The sequence below is a fragment of the Ictalurus furcatus genome, chromosome 26 (genome assembly GCF_023375685.1).
Source record: "Ictalurus furcatus strain D&B chromosome 26, Billie_1.0, whole genome shotgun sequence".
NCBI classification, from domain to species: domain Eukaryota; kingdom Metazoa; phylum Chordata; class Actinopteri; order Siluriformes; family Ictaluridae; genus Ictalurus; species Ictalurus furcatus.
In genome coordinates this window covers 10411992-10428808 of record NC_071280.1, presented here as the reverse complement: position 1 = coordinate 10428808, position 16817 = coordinate 10411992, and the positions used below count along the sequence as shown (strand labels likewise).

Genomic DNA, 16817 nt, shown 5'->3' with positions numbered 1-16817 from the left:
TCTGTAGATATGCTCGTAGAATTACATTTTCACACGTGATGCCAAAAATAATAAACAAGGATGACATTTTATTTTTTTTTAGAATGAGTGTAAGTGTGAGGATATGTTTTTGGTACTCCTCAATACCGATACTTATACTGAAATGAGCAACCTGCTTAGCAATCAGGAGCAGCATGGCACATTTTATTTAGCTCTGGTTATGCTGGTGTGCCGCTAGCAATTACCATCTCTTACGGAGTTTAACGTTTAAGGTCTTCCATGCTAGTGAGCGAAGGTAAATTTAGCCAAGTTCAGCTCTGCGAGCACCGAGCTGATGTTTTATCAGATTTCTTGTATCGTAGGAAGATGATGTAATTCCTCCTCTTTATATTTTCACAGAGCACAGTCTGCTTCGACTGGCATCATTAATAGAGAAATACATTTCAGGACATGTCATTGTGTAGATCGGTCACCTGAGGAAAACTGCAGAGAGACAAAAAGCGAGAAGAGAAAATGTTACAGCAGCAGGAGCAGGAACATGACCGCGTGAGGTGAAAATGAAGCAAGTGGTTTTATGAGTCAGTCATTTTCATTCTTTCTACAGATGGGTGTCAAAAATTAAAGCAAAGGCTCTTAGTAAGGTGTTCAGCCACCACGAGCTGCCAGAACAGCTTCAACGCTCCATGGCACAGATTCTACAAGTCTGGAACTGTACTCGAGGGATGAACACTGTTCTTACACATATAGTCCCTCACTTGGTGTTTTGATTTTGATACCAATACAAGGCATAACATTGCAGTAACGAATACAAAGCTCCTAATAAGTTAAATGAAAAGTCAGTTAAGTGACGAAATAAATCAAAAGCAGTTTCATTATATTTCGAGATGCGTAATTGGGACTCGGGGCACGTTGCTATCATCTCTCCAGAACCATGCACAGAAATGTTAGATATAGCAGAAGCCCAGTACGATAATAACACAATTTCACCGTTAGGAAGCTAAAAATTGCACTCATCAAATGGCGAAGAAATGCACAGTGAGCGGAGGGAGATCGTGCAAATTTGATGATTAGTTTGTTAGTTTGGCATTTCTGTATCTCAGAATACAGTGGCAAATTTTTATGAGTCTCTACAAGGAAAAGCAGTTCATCATAACCTGCTGAATGTGAGTCGAGGTCACCATGCTAGATTTCTCAGCAAGTTGCTTGTGTTTTTTTTTTTTTTGATTGGAGAGTTTAATAACAACGTTTGTATATTGTTCTTATGTCATGTCGGTTCATTTCCTGAATTCGAGGTTAAAAAATTGTTATCCATATTTCTTTGAGCTGAAGTTTAGGGCCTGAAACTTTTTCTTAACGCCGCTGGACCTTGCCCGTTTGAGTTGAATGAGCATAAACAGTGTATTTTGCCCATCAGCAAAACACACCAGATTAGTATTGGCTTATTAAAACTGTTGTATTGAAATTATTAATCATTACAGAAGTGTTTCAAACCTTCAATACCTTGTTCAACCCTACTCTAATGGGTGTTTAATTACCTTAGGATCCTTTAACTGTGAAGGCCATGACATATGAGTTACATCATATTTCATAGTCATCAAACCATTCGGTGAGACCTCGAGACCTGTGGATGGGGGCAGGGTCATCTTAGAAGAGATCACGCCCATCACAATGAAAGTGTTACATCAGGAGATGAGCAAGGATAACATTTATAACGACTTCCAGTGACCCTCAAACTAAGTGTACCAAAAACACACCATGCATGTATTTAGGGAAAAACAAACCAACCAACCAACCTCAGATCAACGTAGAAACAGAATGGTGTTAAAGATAAAGATGTCAGGTTCTGTTAGTGTCTCTGTGTGGCCCACTAATACGACATTTAGCTTCTGGGTTTATACGGCTCTGGGGTCACGTCCACAAAAGAGCGTAAATTGTTTTATGGCCTTTTCAAGTTGCGTTTAATCAGTTTGCACAATAAACCCTTTCACAGCATCGCAAGAATCAACCTGATTTCAAGGTTACTCTCTTTTCCATCCACGATGCAGAACAGATCAGAAACGATCCTTGACATCAAATGCAGCACACACTCAGGTGTGGAATAAATATCAAATCCAAAAGATGAAATGCGCTTTGAATTATTTCAATAAAATAAGTCATGTGACTTTTTTTTCCAATCTAATAAGCTGTTAGCAGAAGTCTCTCTGTACAGGAGTGTGTCCATTTCCACGATATAAACACATTCCTGCTCTAGCAGGTTGCTTGGAATCAATTCAAGGTTACAGTATGCAAGGAATAAAACACGATGAGGTGCGCTGTTCTAGGAAAGTAAGCAATGGCAAGGTCATGTGATGCAGCCTGATGCGCTGTGGGTTAGCCATGAATTTGCTTATTTTTCAGTTCATTCTGAAGGTTTATTTTTCGTTAAATAAATGTTTTAGGGCTGCTACTAACGAAGATTTTCCATAAGCAATTAATCGGGCGATTATTTTTCAATTATCAATTAATCAGATGGGGGGGCCACACTTTCAATACCATTTTATTTGTGTTACAAACAAACTTCAGACTAAAACATTACATTAATATGTTCATATATACTTATGCAATTTTTTATGGATGCACAAAAAAGCACTGATAATTAAACTACAGTCTTAAATGAATAATTAATAATACAATCTCACTTTCACTGCAACTTATGGTTTCTGTTACTCACTGCCTTTAGGCATACTGCTTTACTTCTGTTTACTCTGATCGTACCGTATCGTGCATCCCCGTCGTGCTTCCGTGCTACACAAACTCCGCTTTGTAAAGTTTGTAGATTACAGTCTTCTTCGTGGCATTTAATATAAAATGCTTGCCTGCCTTAGAGGACTCGGAGAGCAGCCTTTTATCCGCGGTCACTTCACGATTACGTCTCCGTCTGATGGTGACTGAGGTCGTGTTAGGCATAAAAGCCAAGGTTGACAAACAGTAAACTGAAGAAAGTCATTTTCGTTGACTCTGGGTATTCTGCTAAAGCTAGAGGCGTCACATTACCAGCGCAATGTCATGTGCAATCACAAAAAAAAAAAAAAACGTTAATGCTGCATTTGAGGTGATACTACCCTTCTAAAATTCATACAATAGACGGTAATATACATAAAATACATAGTGTATAGTACGCCATTTGGGACACAACTTTGGTCTGTACTCTCGGATACGTGTTTCGGAACAGAAGTAACACGGTGAGTAAACGCACAGACCGACTAATCGATCATGAGATTCATTGACAACGATTTTCGAAAAATCGAAAACGTTCATGGTGACGTTCAATGTTTAAATTTAAATGTAAAACATTCCCGTCCGTCTGGTTTCAAAGTCGAACTGTAAGAGATTTCATGCACAGCGATGTTAAAACAGACTGACGAGCTCTGTTAATCTTTACAACGTTCTGCTGTCATCGTGATTGTTGTCATGAACTGCGTCGGAAATCAAAACTTCTGAACTTGGACTTAAGTGTTAACTTGTCTAGAAAATCCAGAAGAATGGTATGTAATACAGAGCTTTCGGTAGGTTTGAAGAGCACATGAGGTTTTTAAAATTCCAAAAATAGGAAAACGTTTGTCTTAATACTCAACAATACTACATACGTTTATAACAGGAAAAGAATCAATGAAGGGTCATGTGATGCAACCGGACGCACAGCGGGTTCACTCTCACCACCCCTCCTTTTGTTTTTTAAACAATGTATTGATTTATCAATGAATGACGACATGGTTTATAACTGTTTATGATTAAATACTTTTTAACAGATAAATTAATAAACAAATTATAAACATTTATAGTTACATTTAATGTCGTGGAATATCCACAAGGCAAATTAATGGCAATTAACGCACATCGCCAAACCTTACTGACTGGTCACACCTACAAGGCAGAAAAAACTGCTGCTGCCCCAGGGGACAGGAAGTATGTGTGTGTGCTCCATCAGAGCCCCCAATCCCCCACCCTGGCACGAATGGTTACTCGTCATTGCTACTTAAAAGATTTTGAGCGAGTCATACGAAGACAATCTTTCCACTTCCACATTCCTCAAGACTGACACACACACACACACTCAGCCAGGGAGGATCGCGCGCTTACGACGTAGGCCGATCACTCCGGTGCTATGAATAAGCATGTTATCACTACCTGAGTCTCCTTATGAGGACAGGAAAAGTCCGGAAATGTTACACCGCATGTCAGCGCTTGTGATGCCACAATTGTAGTTGAGTCGAGTTCAAACAATTGCTCATTTTTCTCTGGCAATATCTGTGGAGTAATCCTGATGATTAATGATAAATGTGCAGTGTGTACACCCTTAGGGCTGAATGACGACGACAAAGAGATCCCATCGATCGCAACGGGATTTTACAGGTGCTCTTTCATTAGTACAGGTTACAAAAATGGTCAAATCATACATGTTAAAATATTAATAATGGAAAAATCTAAATGATACTCATTGGGGGGAAAAAAAGATTCTATTTGTCTCTGTGTGTGATATAAAAAAAAAGGGTGGGAGTGGGTGAATGAGGCACCATGTAAAGCGCTTTGTAGAACCTCTAAGGTTAAAAAAAAATAAAGCGCTATATAAGTGCAGACCATTGTTTTTCGTTTCCCACCTACTCAAAGGCCACAAGGGATGACCACTTTTGCACTCGACTGTAGTTGTAATGCTGCTATATAACTGTGATACACGCGTCACTAACGCTCTGTTAAGGAGTAATAGCTGATTATCTTCCAATAACAGCACACCGTGAATGTTTTATTGCTCTAAATGGCGATTTATACTTGTTAGCCGTGCGTACACGTATGCAAGACGGCCGACACGTGTATCATGTGGTCATTTGGTACAGCTCTTGTGCACGTCCTCAGAAATTAGCGCAACACGTCCGCATATAGTGGCGGCAGTACAGCACCATGTTTCGCACTTATGGAAGCACTGAAATAGGACAACAACAAAAAAAATTTTCAAGCAACAGTTCAGTGAACAAAGTACATGAAGAAGAAATATCAGCTGCAATGCAGAGAAAGGTTCCACCAGTACTGCAGAGTAGAGCGGAGACTCCCACAGCCTTTCTGGTTCTTGCTCACTTGCTCCTTTTGCCCCAGACGTATCTCCGCTTCCTTGAAGGAAGTGTCCAGTCTGAAATGGAGGATGTCCGGCATGCCTTGTAGCCTGTCCTTAAAAAAAGCTGATGCATGAGGAAGCAGCTGTGTGAGCTATTCGCTACGACCCTGATCAAGAAGCAGCGCTTTACTGAAGGGAAACGAATCTGTAACGTCACCTACAACAACTGCCGCAACATCTGTACAGTATCACCTCTGTGCGAGAGCGCAAACATCGCTCTTTCTAAGAGCACTGACGCATCAAGCTGTCGAGTGTCATTAGCCAACCGTTGCCGGCTTTGAAAAGACAAACACACCAGTGGTGTTCGAATATTTCTCAGTGTTGTTGAACGGACGCTAGACGCGCTTCCGAAGATATGGAGGAACAGTTAGTTACACTTACACTTATATAAGCGCTTTTCTAGACACTCAAAGCGCTTTACATGGTATGGGGGGGGGGGGGGGGTCGGAGTAGGATGATCTCCTCAACCACCACTAGTGTGTAGCATCCACCTGACATCCATAGTGCGCCAGAACGCCCACCAAACACCAGTTATTAGTGGAGAGGAGAGATGTAGCCAATTCAGAGATGTGGATTATTAAGGGGTTGCGATAGATAAGGGCCAATCGGGGGAATTTCAGGACACTGGGGTGATACCCGTACTCTTTATAAGAAGTGTCCTGGGATTTTTAATTACCACAGAGAGTCAAGACCTAGGTTTAACGTCCCATCCTAAAGACGGTGCTGTTTCTACAGTATAATGTCCGCGTCACTATACAGGGGCATTACGCCCCACACAGACCACAGGGTGATAACTCACTAGTACCACTTCCAGCAGCAACTGTAGTTTTCCCCAGGAGTTCTCCCAACCAGGTACTGTCCAGGCTCAACCCTGCTTAGCTTCAGTGGGAAACTAGGCGAGAACTGCTGGGAGACATGGCTCCGGCTATGACAACAGTGACAAAACTGAGCAAAACTCCATACAGCGCAGCACAAAACCTATGACTTTACTGCTAATAAAATGTGGTCATGCATTTAATCAAATCATCGAGTGAAAATGAATACACTAGCTAGACTAAAACAGTGCACAAACGGTGCTTCTGAATAAAGTCCAGACTTTCTCAGCACTGTAAGGTGCTTACATTTTGGGCGGAGTCTGACTCGAAGTCGGTTTATACATCAGAGCCACAACGTTCCTGTCCGTCTGGTTTCCAAGTCAAGCGACTTCATACACAGACCGACGAGCTCGGATTCTCTTCAGAACTTTCCGCTGTCGTCGTGATTGCCGTCATGAACCGAGTGGAAAATCAAAAACTGAGCTCACACTTAAAAGTATCTACTAATCTTAAAAAAAAAAGAAAATCCAGAAGAATGGTATGCAAAACAGAGCTTTCAGTGGGTTTAAAGGAGATGTGAGGTTTTTAAAATTCCAACAACAGGAAAGCGCTTAGTGTTCATACTCGATAACTGAAATACTACACAGGGATACGATTTGAGACACAATGACAGTTTTCTTAGTCGTTTGTGGACACAGTATCACACGAAGCTATACTGATCTACTATTCACACTGGTATCTGGATGCATAAGGTTATTTTCCGAGGATGTGCACAAGTGACGGTCCCAGCAACCACGATAGGCGCGGCAGTCATCTCGCATACACACAGAAATAATTCAAACGTTCTATACGTAGATATCCAAACCAATGTTGCATTTCTTTGGAATAATATTATCTTAATCAGACAACCCACCTTTGCCGTCACACTTGCACTCTTCACTCCCCATCGTCTCTTAGCTGCTTAAACGCGATTCCTCCAATCAGCTGAGCGATTCAGTAACACGTAGCCGGACGGGCTGTGACGCTGGCTTTACGCTGGCTTTACGCTAAATTCTACATGATCCATTGGTCATTTCGATGTAAGAAAGAGGACATATGAAACCCTTTAAGCTTGATGTGTTACCGAGGACAAACTGCGACACAAATGGAGATCGTCCAGATCTCTCGAACACATACACACACCTAGCATAAAAATTCAGAACTGGTCAGACCAGCCCAAGAATGTAAAGACCTTACGTGAGAGAATGCAAACTAGCAGAGATCATTCATACTACTCAAAAGAGCTCAAGGACGCTTTTAATAAACACCATGCAAGAATTAAAGGTCTAACTTGATTTAGTTTTTTTTTGTTGTCGTTTTTTTAAAACGAGAGAGCACAATGTGCTATTCATTTCTCTCTAAGGACCTTACATTTCATTTCCTGTGTGCACACGTATAGGTAAGGCAGGGGACAAAGAGCACCGAGCATCGGCTGAGCTGAGTCATGTGAGGGGTCAGAGTACACACCCACGCATTCTAATGCACGCACACACACACACCCCATTTCTGCATCCATAGCATTGAATTTTAAGTCTAGAGTTACTGTGCCTCTTTACTTCTCCTGTGACATTTGCAAGAGAAAAAGATCAGATCAGGTTAAGAAGCTGTCACACTCACATACACACTTAGGTTCACAAACAATACACACATACACACACACACACACACACACACACACGCGCGCGCGCGCGCACACACTCCAAAATGAGCATAACTTACCTCTAATGGATTTACACACAGCGGTATTTTGCATTAAGGACTACTGATACAACCAAGAAAGAAACGTATATAGGAAACTCGGCCTCCTGACACAAGTACACGAGATCTGAACGAGCATGTCTGAACATGCGCTGCCTCCCAAATGTGGCAGCAGGCGTCACACACCTCCGGCTGGTTAAGCCGCACCTAGTTTAAGAACGCCTGCTTCAAGGTGGCTCACTTAAAGAGGCGAGGGTTAAATACGGAATTTAAAGAGAGCGCATGTGTGTATTCTACTATCTATCAGCTTGATGGTCTGTTTATACTACATTATATACACCATATACTGTACATTTATCCAGATGGTGATTGAAAATTTGCTACTGACACACACAGATTTTTCCAAACCGTATTCCCAAAAATATCCCTGTCCATGCGGAAACATTTACTACAACCCTCACATGAGCTGAAGTAAATGAATTTACAGTTCATTATCAGGCTGAGCAATATGATGATGATGATATATCAATATTGTGTTTATATATATTTTTTAACTACATACTGATTGGACGCAGCTGATTTGATGTTAAAATTTGGTACAGAAATGCTTATACTGACCCCCCAACCCCAACATTTCAGTGTCTGGTAACGAATTTTTTCAAAAATGAATTAAAAATATAAGTAAAAACATTCTCTGCGGTTTCACTTTTTTTTTTTTATGCAACATGACTTTTCTTGGACTTTTTTAGCAAACCTCTATACTCCTAGCCACTTTAATAGGAACACCTGCTTTTGCATGCAGTTATCCAATCGGCCAATCATGTGGCAGCAGCACAACGCGTGAAATCATGCAGATACAAGTCAAGAGCTGAGACATGAAACATGAGAAAGGGGAAAAAGTGCGATCTCAGTGACTTTGACTGGGCTGGTTTGAGTGTCAAGTAACTGCTGATCTCCTGGAATTTTTCCCACGCACTAGTCTTTACACAGCATGATGTGAAAAACAAAAAACATTCAGCAAGCAGCAGTTCTGTGGGAGAAAACCTCTTGAAGAGGTCACAGGAAAATGGCCAGACTGTTCAGAGTGGACAGGAAAGCTACAGTACCCCAAATAACCACTCTTTACAACCGTGGTGAGCTGAAAAGCATCTCAGAACGTACAACATATCAGTGGGCAACAAAACAAACAAAAAAAAGCAGATCACCACATCGGTTTCCATTCTTCTCAGCAAAGGAAGAGGGATGGTAAATGGTCTGCACTTATATAGCGCAATTTTCACCTTAGCGGTTCTACAAAGCGCTTTACACTGGTTCTCATTCACTCACACACCAATGGTAGCAGAGCTGCCGTGCAAGGCGCTAACTTGCCATCAGGAGCAACTCGGGTTCAGTGACTTGCCCAAGGACACTTCGGTATGTGGAGTCACGTGGGCCGGGAATCGAACCGCCAACCCTACGATTAGTGGACAACCTGCTCTACCACCTGAGCTACAATCTGAGAGTGCGGTGGACACAGGGCCACTGGAACTGGACAGGTGAATATTGGAAACATCACCTCAACTATTTTTTTTTTCTTCAATTTTCAACTGTTCGGTTTCTCTTGTAGCCCAAGGTTCAACGTGTGGCGAGTCCTGAGATGCTTTTCTGCTCACCATGGTTGTGAAGAGTGTTTCTTTTCTTTTTTTTCTTTTTAAACACCATTCTGTATAAACTCTAGACATTGTTTTGTGTGAAAATCCCGGGAGATGTCCATCTGGCACCAACATACAGTTGCAATCAAAATGATTCAACCCCCATTGCATCAGGTGTGCTTGAGACAGCACCTGTTTTGCATATTTGTGCTGTTTTGAGCGATTCTATTCAGGGGGTTGAATCATTCTGAAATCTGGAGAAGTCATTATAAGTTGCATGTTCAGTTGAATTTGGGGAAACCACTCGAAGCATTCGTCGTGTTGAATTAATTCAATTGCTTTCGTTTGATTTGTTCATGGTAAATAGCTGAGAGTCTGTACATTTTGACAACACGCCTGATTTGCAATGGCGGTTGACTAATTTTGATTGCAACTGCACATGCCACGGTTAAAGTCACAGATCACACTTTTTCCCCAGTCTGACGTTTGATGTGAACATTAACTGAAGCTCTTGACGTGCATCTCTAGGATTTTATGCACTGTGCTGCAGTCACGTGGCTGATCAGATGTTCACATGAATGTACAGGTGTACAAGTATTCCTAATACAGTGTACAGTCAGTGTACATGATTATACATATCGTGTATTGTAAAAATGTTTAAGTTTCCCATAATATATATATATTTTGGCTCGGATGATCATGCGTCCCTAGTTCATTACCAATTATAATTTTAGCTTTAAAATGCAGAAGAACTTACAAACTCCTGTTGCTTCGGTGTGCACACTGGGACAGGTTTGATGCAAGAAGCATCCACAGCTCCGCACTTCATTTTCTCAGTAAACACATTTCATCCTCAGGGTGGATTTTACAAATACCAAGTGTGAACATGCTAGACAGTTGTATTCATTCAAAAATAGTCCAAGAGTGCATAAGTATGTGATTTAAGACAGCTGGAGGCTCTTTTTAAGCACTGGTAATGTTGATCTCTCGTGAATACACTAAAGAGGAGTTCAGGTGGTGCAACACACACTACCTACTACCATACGTGAGCTCGATGTGTTTCTCTTTTACCATATTTATCACCTGTTCAAGTGTCATTTTCATAAAATTCCTCCCTACATCTGTCTCTTTCACTCACAGAACTGTAGCAAGGCCTGAAATTAGCACAGTCTTGCTTACCTAACAAAATGCATCAGGAGCGACATATAACCATTTTATTGGCTTTTCGAAGCACAGTTTCACACAAATGATGTCACCGATGTCGGACTTGCCCAATCCGATATCTGTTAGGGCACGTTTGCTTGCAGGTAACCAATAGGCTAATCGCTGTCCAGAGAGGTGCGTGAAGTGCTACTCAAAGGTCACGGTATAGGTTCAATCTTATATACACCGTCATAAAACGGTGCATGTCTGACCACGCTCATACGGTGCATTCCCCTGACCAGTTTTATAAGGAAAAGCTTTTCCAGTAGAAACGGGAGATGTTTAGATCCACTAATCGAAGGCAACAGCTTTGGCAGTCGTTTCTCCTTTCCACACAACATTAGAGCTGAAAGAGAACGCTGATCTGCTGACGACCTGCGCCAGCCGGCAACGAACGCTGTATCAGAGGAGGCTGATTGAGCCGTAATAAAGATCAGTGGGATTTCTGCATTATTCCAAACCACGTGCAGAGTCTGCCTGCACGTCATCTCTGTCAGGAGTGCAAAGCGAAGCAGGGCAGCATTTCCAGTCGAGTGCAACTGCAAATTATAAATCACGCTAAACTTTAAACCTAGGAGATGGTGGGCTTGTAACGTGCATATTAGAATCACTCAAGAAAAATGCTGACAAGTGTGTGAAGTATGTCTCCATACTGCAATAGCGTTATTAGGGTTGGGGCATTGAGGTAACATTCTTATCAAGGCTCTGGATAGCTTTGTTAGCGTTTAACACGAAAGCATTTAAAGTGGATGTGCTTTGTTTGGTAGTGGTGCTTCATGTTTCCACATTTGACAAATGCACACGAACAGATGAGACGTGTTTTGAATTAAGCATGGGGAAAATAAGTGTATACTTTTCTATCCATACGGTTTTCGTCGAATCCTGCTGTCGGTTCACTAATCAGACATATGAACGTCTGAGAGTTCTCAGAACTGTCTGAGCTAATGTCTCTCGCCATGTAGCTACATACACTGATCAGCCATAACATAAAAACCACCTGCTTAATGTTGTGTAGGTCGCCCTTGTACCACCAAAACAGCTCTGACCCGTCGAGGCATGGAGGTATCTGGCACCAAGAGGTTAGCAGAGGCCCATTTAAGTCCTGTAAGTTGTGAGGTGGGGCCTCCATGGGTCAGACTTGTTTGTCCCACACATCCCACAGATGCTCGATCCATTGTAACGAGATAATCAAATGTTATCCACTTCACCTGACCGGTGTATATACGTTTAATTGGCTGCATCATTTATCAGACTTGCTACAGTACTTTAAGTACTCTGTTCAGGCCTGCTTTTTGGATACTGGAAGCAAAAATTGTGCTTTTATATTTTTTATATATATATATATATATATATATATATATATATATATATATATATATATATATATATATATATATATGTGTGTGTGTGTGTGTGTGTGTGTGTGTGTATATGTATATAGCAACTTTACACATTTAAAAGGTATGGCCATTTCCAAAAGTATTAGAACATCAGTATTAAAAGGAATTTGTACAAATGCTATAAAGCCAGAACCATTGCTATATTTCTGCTGAAAATCAATACCATGCATCATCTCAATATAAAACTTGTTTAAAGTTGCACCTATTATGGTTTTTCAAATACTACCCTTCATGTAGTGTGTTATAGAGCTGTTTGTGAATGTAAAAAGTCTGCAAAGGTTTCAAAAATCAAAGCGCACGGCAAACAGAGTTATTGACTCCCAAAAGAAGGAACTGATTCTGAACAGCTGAAACGAGTCGTAGGTAATTCCAGACTTTACTTCCTGTACTAACCTACGCAATTCCAGACTTTACCTCCTGTACTAACCTACGTAATTCCAGACTTTACCTCCTGTACTAACCTACACAATTCCAGACTTTACCTCCTGTACTAACCTACACAATTCCAGACTTTACCTCCTGTACTAACCTACACAATTCCAGACTTTACCTCTTGTACTAACCTTGGTAATTCCACACTTACTTCCTGCACTAACCAACATAGGTTTGTAACAAAAAGCCCCACCTCTCGTCTTCATCGGCTGCTTGCTGACAGCGGTAGACCAATCACAACAGACTGGGACACCTGACCAATCAGAGCAGAGTATGCGCTCTGAAAGGAGGAGTTTAGAATGAATTCTCGAGTTGTTTTTGACAGTGGAGGGAAAAAGGTAATGCTGCAATTTACATTATGAGCACATTAACATGTTTTTTGACCTTGGATGCATGTAAATCTATTGTAGGAGACCTTTAAAACAAAATTAGGCACGTTTCAAAACCATAATAAGTGCGCTTTAACTCCGAGCCTGGAAATCAAGCAGCTTCAGAACATGTCTCATGTACTATGCCATGTATGCTACTAAAAGGGCACTAGGACGGGATTTAAAGGCTAGCTGGGACAAAGCCAGTGACTCAGTGTCCTGTTCTTCCTAAAATGTGTAACACATGATGACACGTTCAGGACAGAAAGCGGTACACAGTTCATCCAACGAGGGACAGTACTCTGATACACCACCCTCCCCACTCTACACACACAGCGTTTAAAATGTAAAATCAATTATTTCTACATCTCCTAATCCACATTATGGCTGCAGCTATGCTTTAGTGCAGTAGAGTACATCACTACACAGCCAATCCCAACTCTCTCCAAGCAACCGGACACCAGTCGGAAGTCCCTAAGGAGCTCGAGCTGTTATCCTGCACCATCCCGATCTGCGAATATGTATCAGGGATGCGTGTTATAGAGTTTGTTGCTATTGATATTATTTTAGTCATTGTAATACTGATATTGGAGCACGCAAGATGCAAACAAGCCGAATGAGAAATCCCTGAGCGTTATCATGGGGCATTCTAGATAAATCTACTGTACACACACAGTGGCTTTGGCACAATCCCCATGGGAAGAACATCCAGCCATCCCTTTCCCAAACCGCTTATTCTACACAGGGTCACGGGGAACCTGGAGCCTATCCTACGAGGTCACGGGGCACAAATTGTGGGACACTCTGGACAGGGTGCCAACCCATCGCAGGGCACAATCACACACACTTTCACACACTCCAGACAATTTGGAAATGCCAAATCAAAATACAGTCCATGTCTTTGGACTAGGAGAGGAAACCCTTGAAGCGCGGGGAGAGCGTGCAAACACCACACACACAGGGCGGAGACGGGAATCGAACCCCCAAGCCTGGAAATGCGAGGCAAACCTGCTCACCATGAACAAACATGTTCACCAATTCATGTCAATATATTGCACAATGATAACATGTGGTTTTGTGTAGAATCAATTCTAACAGGAAAACGGACTGACCAGATCTCCTCCATCTCCTGATTTGTCCAGGCAGTGTAGATTTATGATTTGTTGGTTTCTGGACCCTAAACCGGGACTCGGAAACCACGGTCACGCGCCCGTGTGGTTGGTTGGAACGCTTCAACTCGTTCCAGTCAGGATATCTGGTCAAACTGTTTTCCTGTTAGATAATAATCGTACAACTAATCACAAGACGTCAGCCAAGACAGTTTATTTGTGTTTTAATGCCATGGCAGCTTTTATGCCTATTTTCAGGCGAGAAATATCTAAGAGACCCTATATAAGGTTTTTAAAATCGATTTTTCTTAAAAACTCTAAAATCGCGTTAAACTACGTCTGACTTCGTTAAACATTCCTTCCAAGAGTGTTGACTGAATTAAAAAACGGTTTCTCAAGGGGTTAAGACCAGTACAGTCTAATAAAACGTGTTTTGAGACGTCAGCCGAGACACACAGCGTGACATTTTCTTTTCATCGTACAGGTCCTCGGCGAACACGATAGAGGAAGGTCCGAGAACGGTTCGAGAACGCATCTCCGGGACGCTTCGCACCGCGTTCACACCTGATGCAGATGTTAACGCCGGATGTGAACCACAATCCTAGCACTCGGCTCTCTACCAGCGTCAATGGAAAGATGGTTCATCAACTTTCCAGCCTGGATAAGACATAGCATTCGATCAGGAGGGACGTCCGATTAACCGGACATCCTCGCCTAAGTTGTGGACGTCTTACATTTCAGTCTTTTCTCCCCCTTTTTCTTTTTTTTTTTTTTTAAATATGGGTTGAGTATTTTTAAGGATGACAGGACAGACAATATTGGGCGTTCATTTCCAGTCCAATACATTTCAACACACCCAAGGATGCAGAGCAGAAATTTTCCACCTAATCAAGCTGACTTTAGATAACCCCTGCAGGTCAGAAGTGTGCACTGAACAAGACTTTAAGCAGAACTGATAGTGAGGCAGATGAGATTTGGGGAAATTGATATACTCACTGCTGACTTTCATGTTGCCGAAGGCTGAAGGCTGCGGCACGGCAGGTTTGCAGCTTTCTGCAAACGACGTGGTCCTGGGCCGACCAGACATCTTTCCTCCTTTTTCTTCTTTCCTTTTCGCTCTTTTATCTTCTTTCCTAATGGTGCCTTAATTCTTGAAGCACAAGCGAGCGCTTTCTCAGCGCAGTGACTGCGCCTTGTCCTCTTTTTCACGGCTCTGTGGTGCTCAGCTGAAATTCCTCCGGCTGGCTGTGGAGAGAGAGAGAGCTGGACGGTTTTTAGAGCTCGAAGCTTTATCCTGTGCTTAGTTACCGAACCGTTAAGATGTCATTCAAACAAATAAGGTGTAACAGTCGAGCACAAACGCGACAAATTATCCGTGTATTATATTCACACTAACGGAAAAATAACAAAAACCCGTCTTGACCGTATTAGCGTGTTAGCTAGCTTAGTAGCAGCAAGCAATACGAGCAATTTAAGGAGCCACACCACAGGGCTTGTTAAAAAAAATTATATATGGAGCTAAAATGACAAATAAAGCAAAACGTCGCTTCTCCTTGAGCTCTATTTTGACGTTAAATGGGCTGAGGTAGCTAACTATGGTCTTCAAAATGAAGCTAGCTAGCTTTGCTAAAACCGACGGGCTCCATGCTCCATCCACTGGCCATGGCGGTTGCCTGATTCAGCTTTAGCCCAGCATTCAACACGCTGAAAATAAAACATGGAAACTACCAGTCACAGAATAAAAACGGTGTTCATACACGGATCCCGATTTGCACCATCCATAAACTCGGAAACGCTGTCAGTGAGGAATTCCGATCGGAGTTGGATGTCTGAAAGCCCTGTGGGGAATCTTCAGATTAAAGCAGGCCAGCTACTGCATAAAAAGGAGCTCTGCGCTGAATCCTGCCTTTCCTTTCCTTGCCTTTCCTTTCCTCTCCTCTCCGCCCGGACTGGGGCTGTAGGTTCCTAACGCTATTTACGTAACAGCGCCTTTTACTGCACGAAGGAGCACGCGCGTTACGCAAAGTGAGTGTTTTTGGGAATCGGGGCGTTGTGCACGCGTACGGTGATATCGCTGACCAATCAAAAGCGGAGCGTGTGAGGAAGTGGGCGTGGCCAACAGCAGGCTGATGTGCTTAAAGAAGAAGAAGAAAAAAAACATGGCTAAAATTCGACCTCTAGTGTTGAAGTGAAGAGAAGAAGGCGGCGTTGCGGCAAAGCTGATGTCTGACAGCTCAGTACACGCTAGAAAACTCGAAACAAAACCCCTTAAAAAAATAAAGCTATGTTAGAATTGCGGGTCTATTAAAGTATATTATTCTCTATGCCTATACGTGTTCATTTTTCTGTTCTTGTAATACTTTGTACAGTGTGTCCATAACATGGGCTCCTGATTTTGTGTGAAGGTGGGGTGGGGTGGGAGAGGACCAGGGGAATGTTTGTTTTTGCTATTACAGTATACTCCTAACATTTTCACAATGGCTTAGTGGTTAGCATGCTCACTTCACACCTCCAGGATTGGGGGTTCAGTTCCCACTTTTGTGTTTCCTCCCCCAGACCAAAGACATGCATTGTAGGCTGATTGGCATCTCTAAATTGTCTGTGGTGTGTGAGTGTGGGTGATTGTGCCCTGCAATGGGTTAGGGCCATTTTAGACAAAGTAAAGTAATAATTAAATTCATCCATCCGTCCATCCATTTTCTATACAGGTTATACTTCAGGGTCGCGGGGACCTGGAGCCTATCTCAGGGAGCATTAGCACAAGGCAGGGTACACCCTGAACAGGGTACTTGTCCATTGCAGGGCACAATCACATACACATTCACACACCCATTCATACCCTACGGACATTTTGGACATTCCAATACGTCTACGCTGCATGTCTTTGGACTGGAGGAGGAAACCGGAGTACCTGGAGGAAACCCCCGCAGCACGGGGAGAACATGCAAACTCCGCACACAGTGTGATGCGACCATGCTAACCGCTAAGCCACTGCGC

General features: G+C 42.4%; 1 protein-coding gene across 1 annotated transcript in view; it reads right to left on the bottom strand.

Moving 5' to 3' along the window:
* gsk3bb (glycogen synthase kinase 3 beta, genome duplicate b) overlaps positions 1-16393 on the bottom strand; it is a 37893-nt gene extending 21500 nt beyond the window's left edge. The window contains exons 1-2 of the mRNA XM_053615304.1: positions 15578-16393; positions 14817-15065 (exon numbers count right to left, since the gene is read on the bottom strand). Coding sequence (XP_053471279.1) covers positions 14817-14907 — 91 coding nt within the window. The 5' untranslated portion in view covers positions 14908-15065; positions 15578-16393. The remainder of the gene's footprint in view (positions 1-14816; positions 15066-15577) is intronic.
* Positions 16394-16817: the final 424 nt, after the last annotated feature.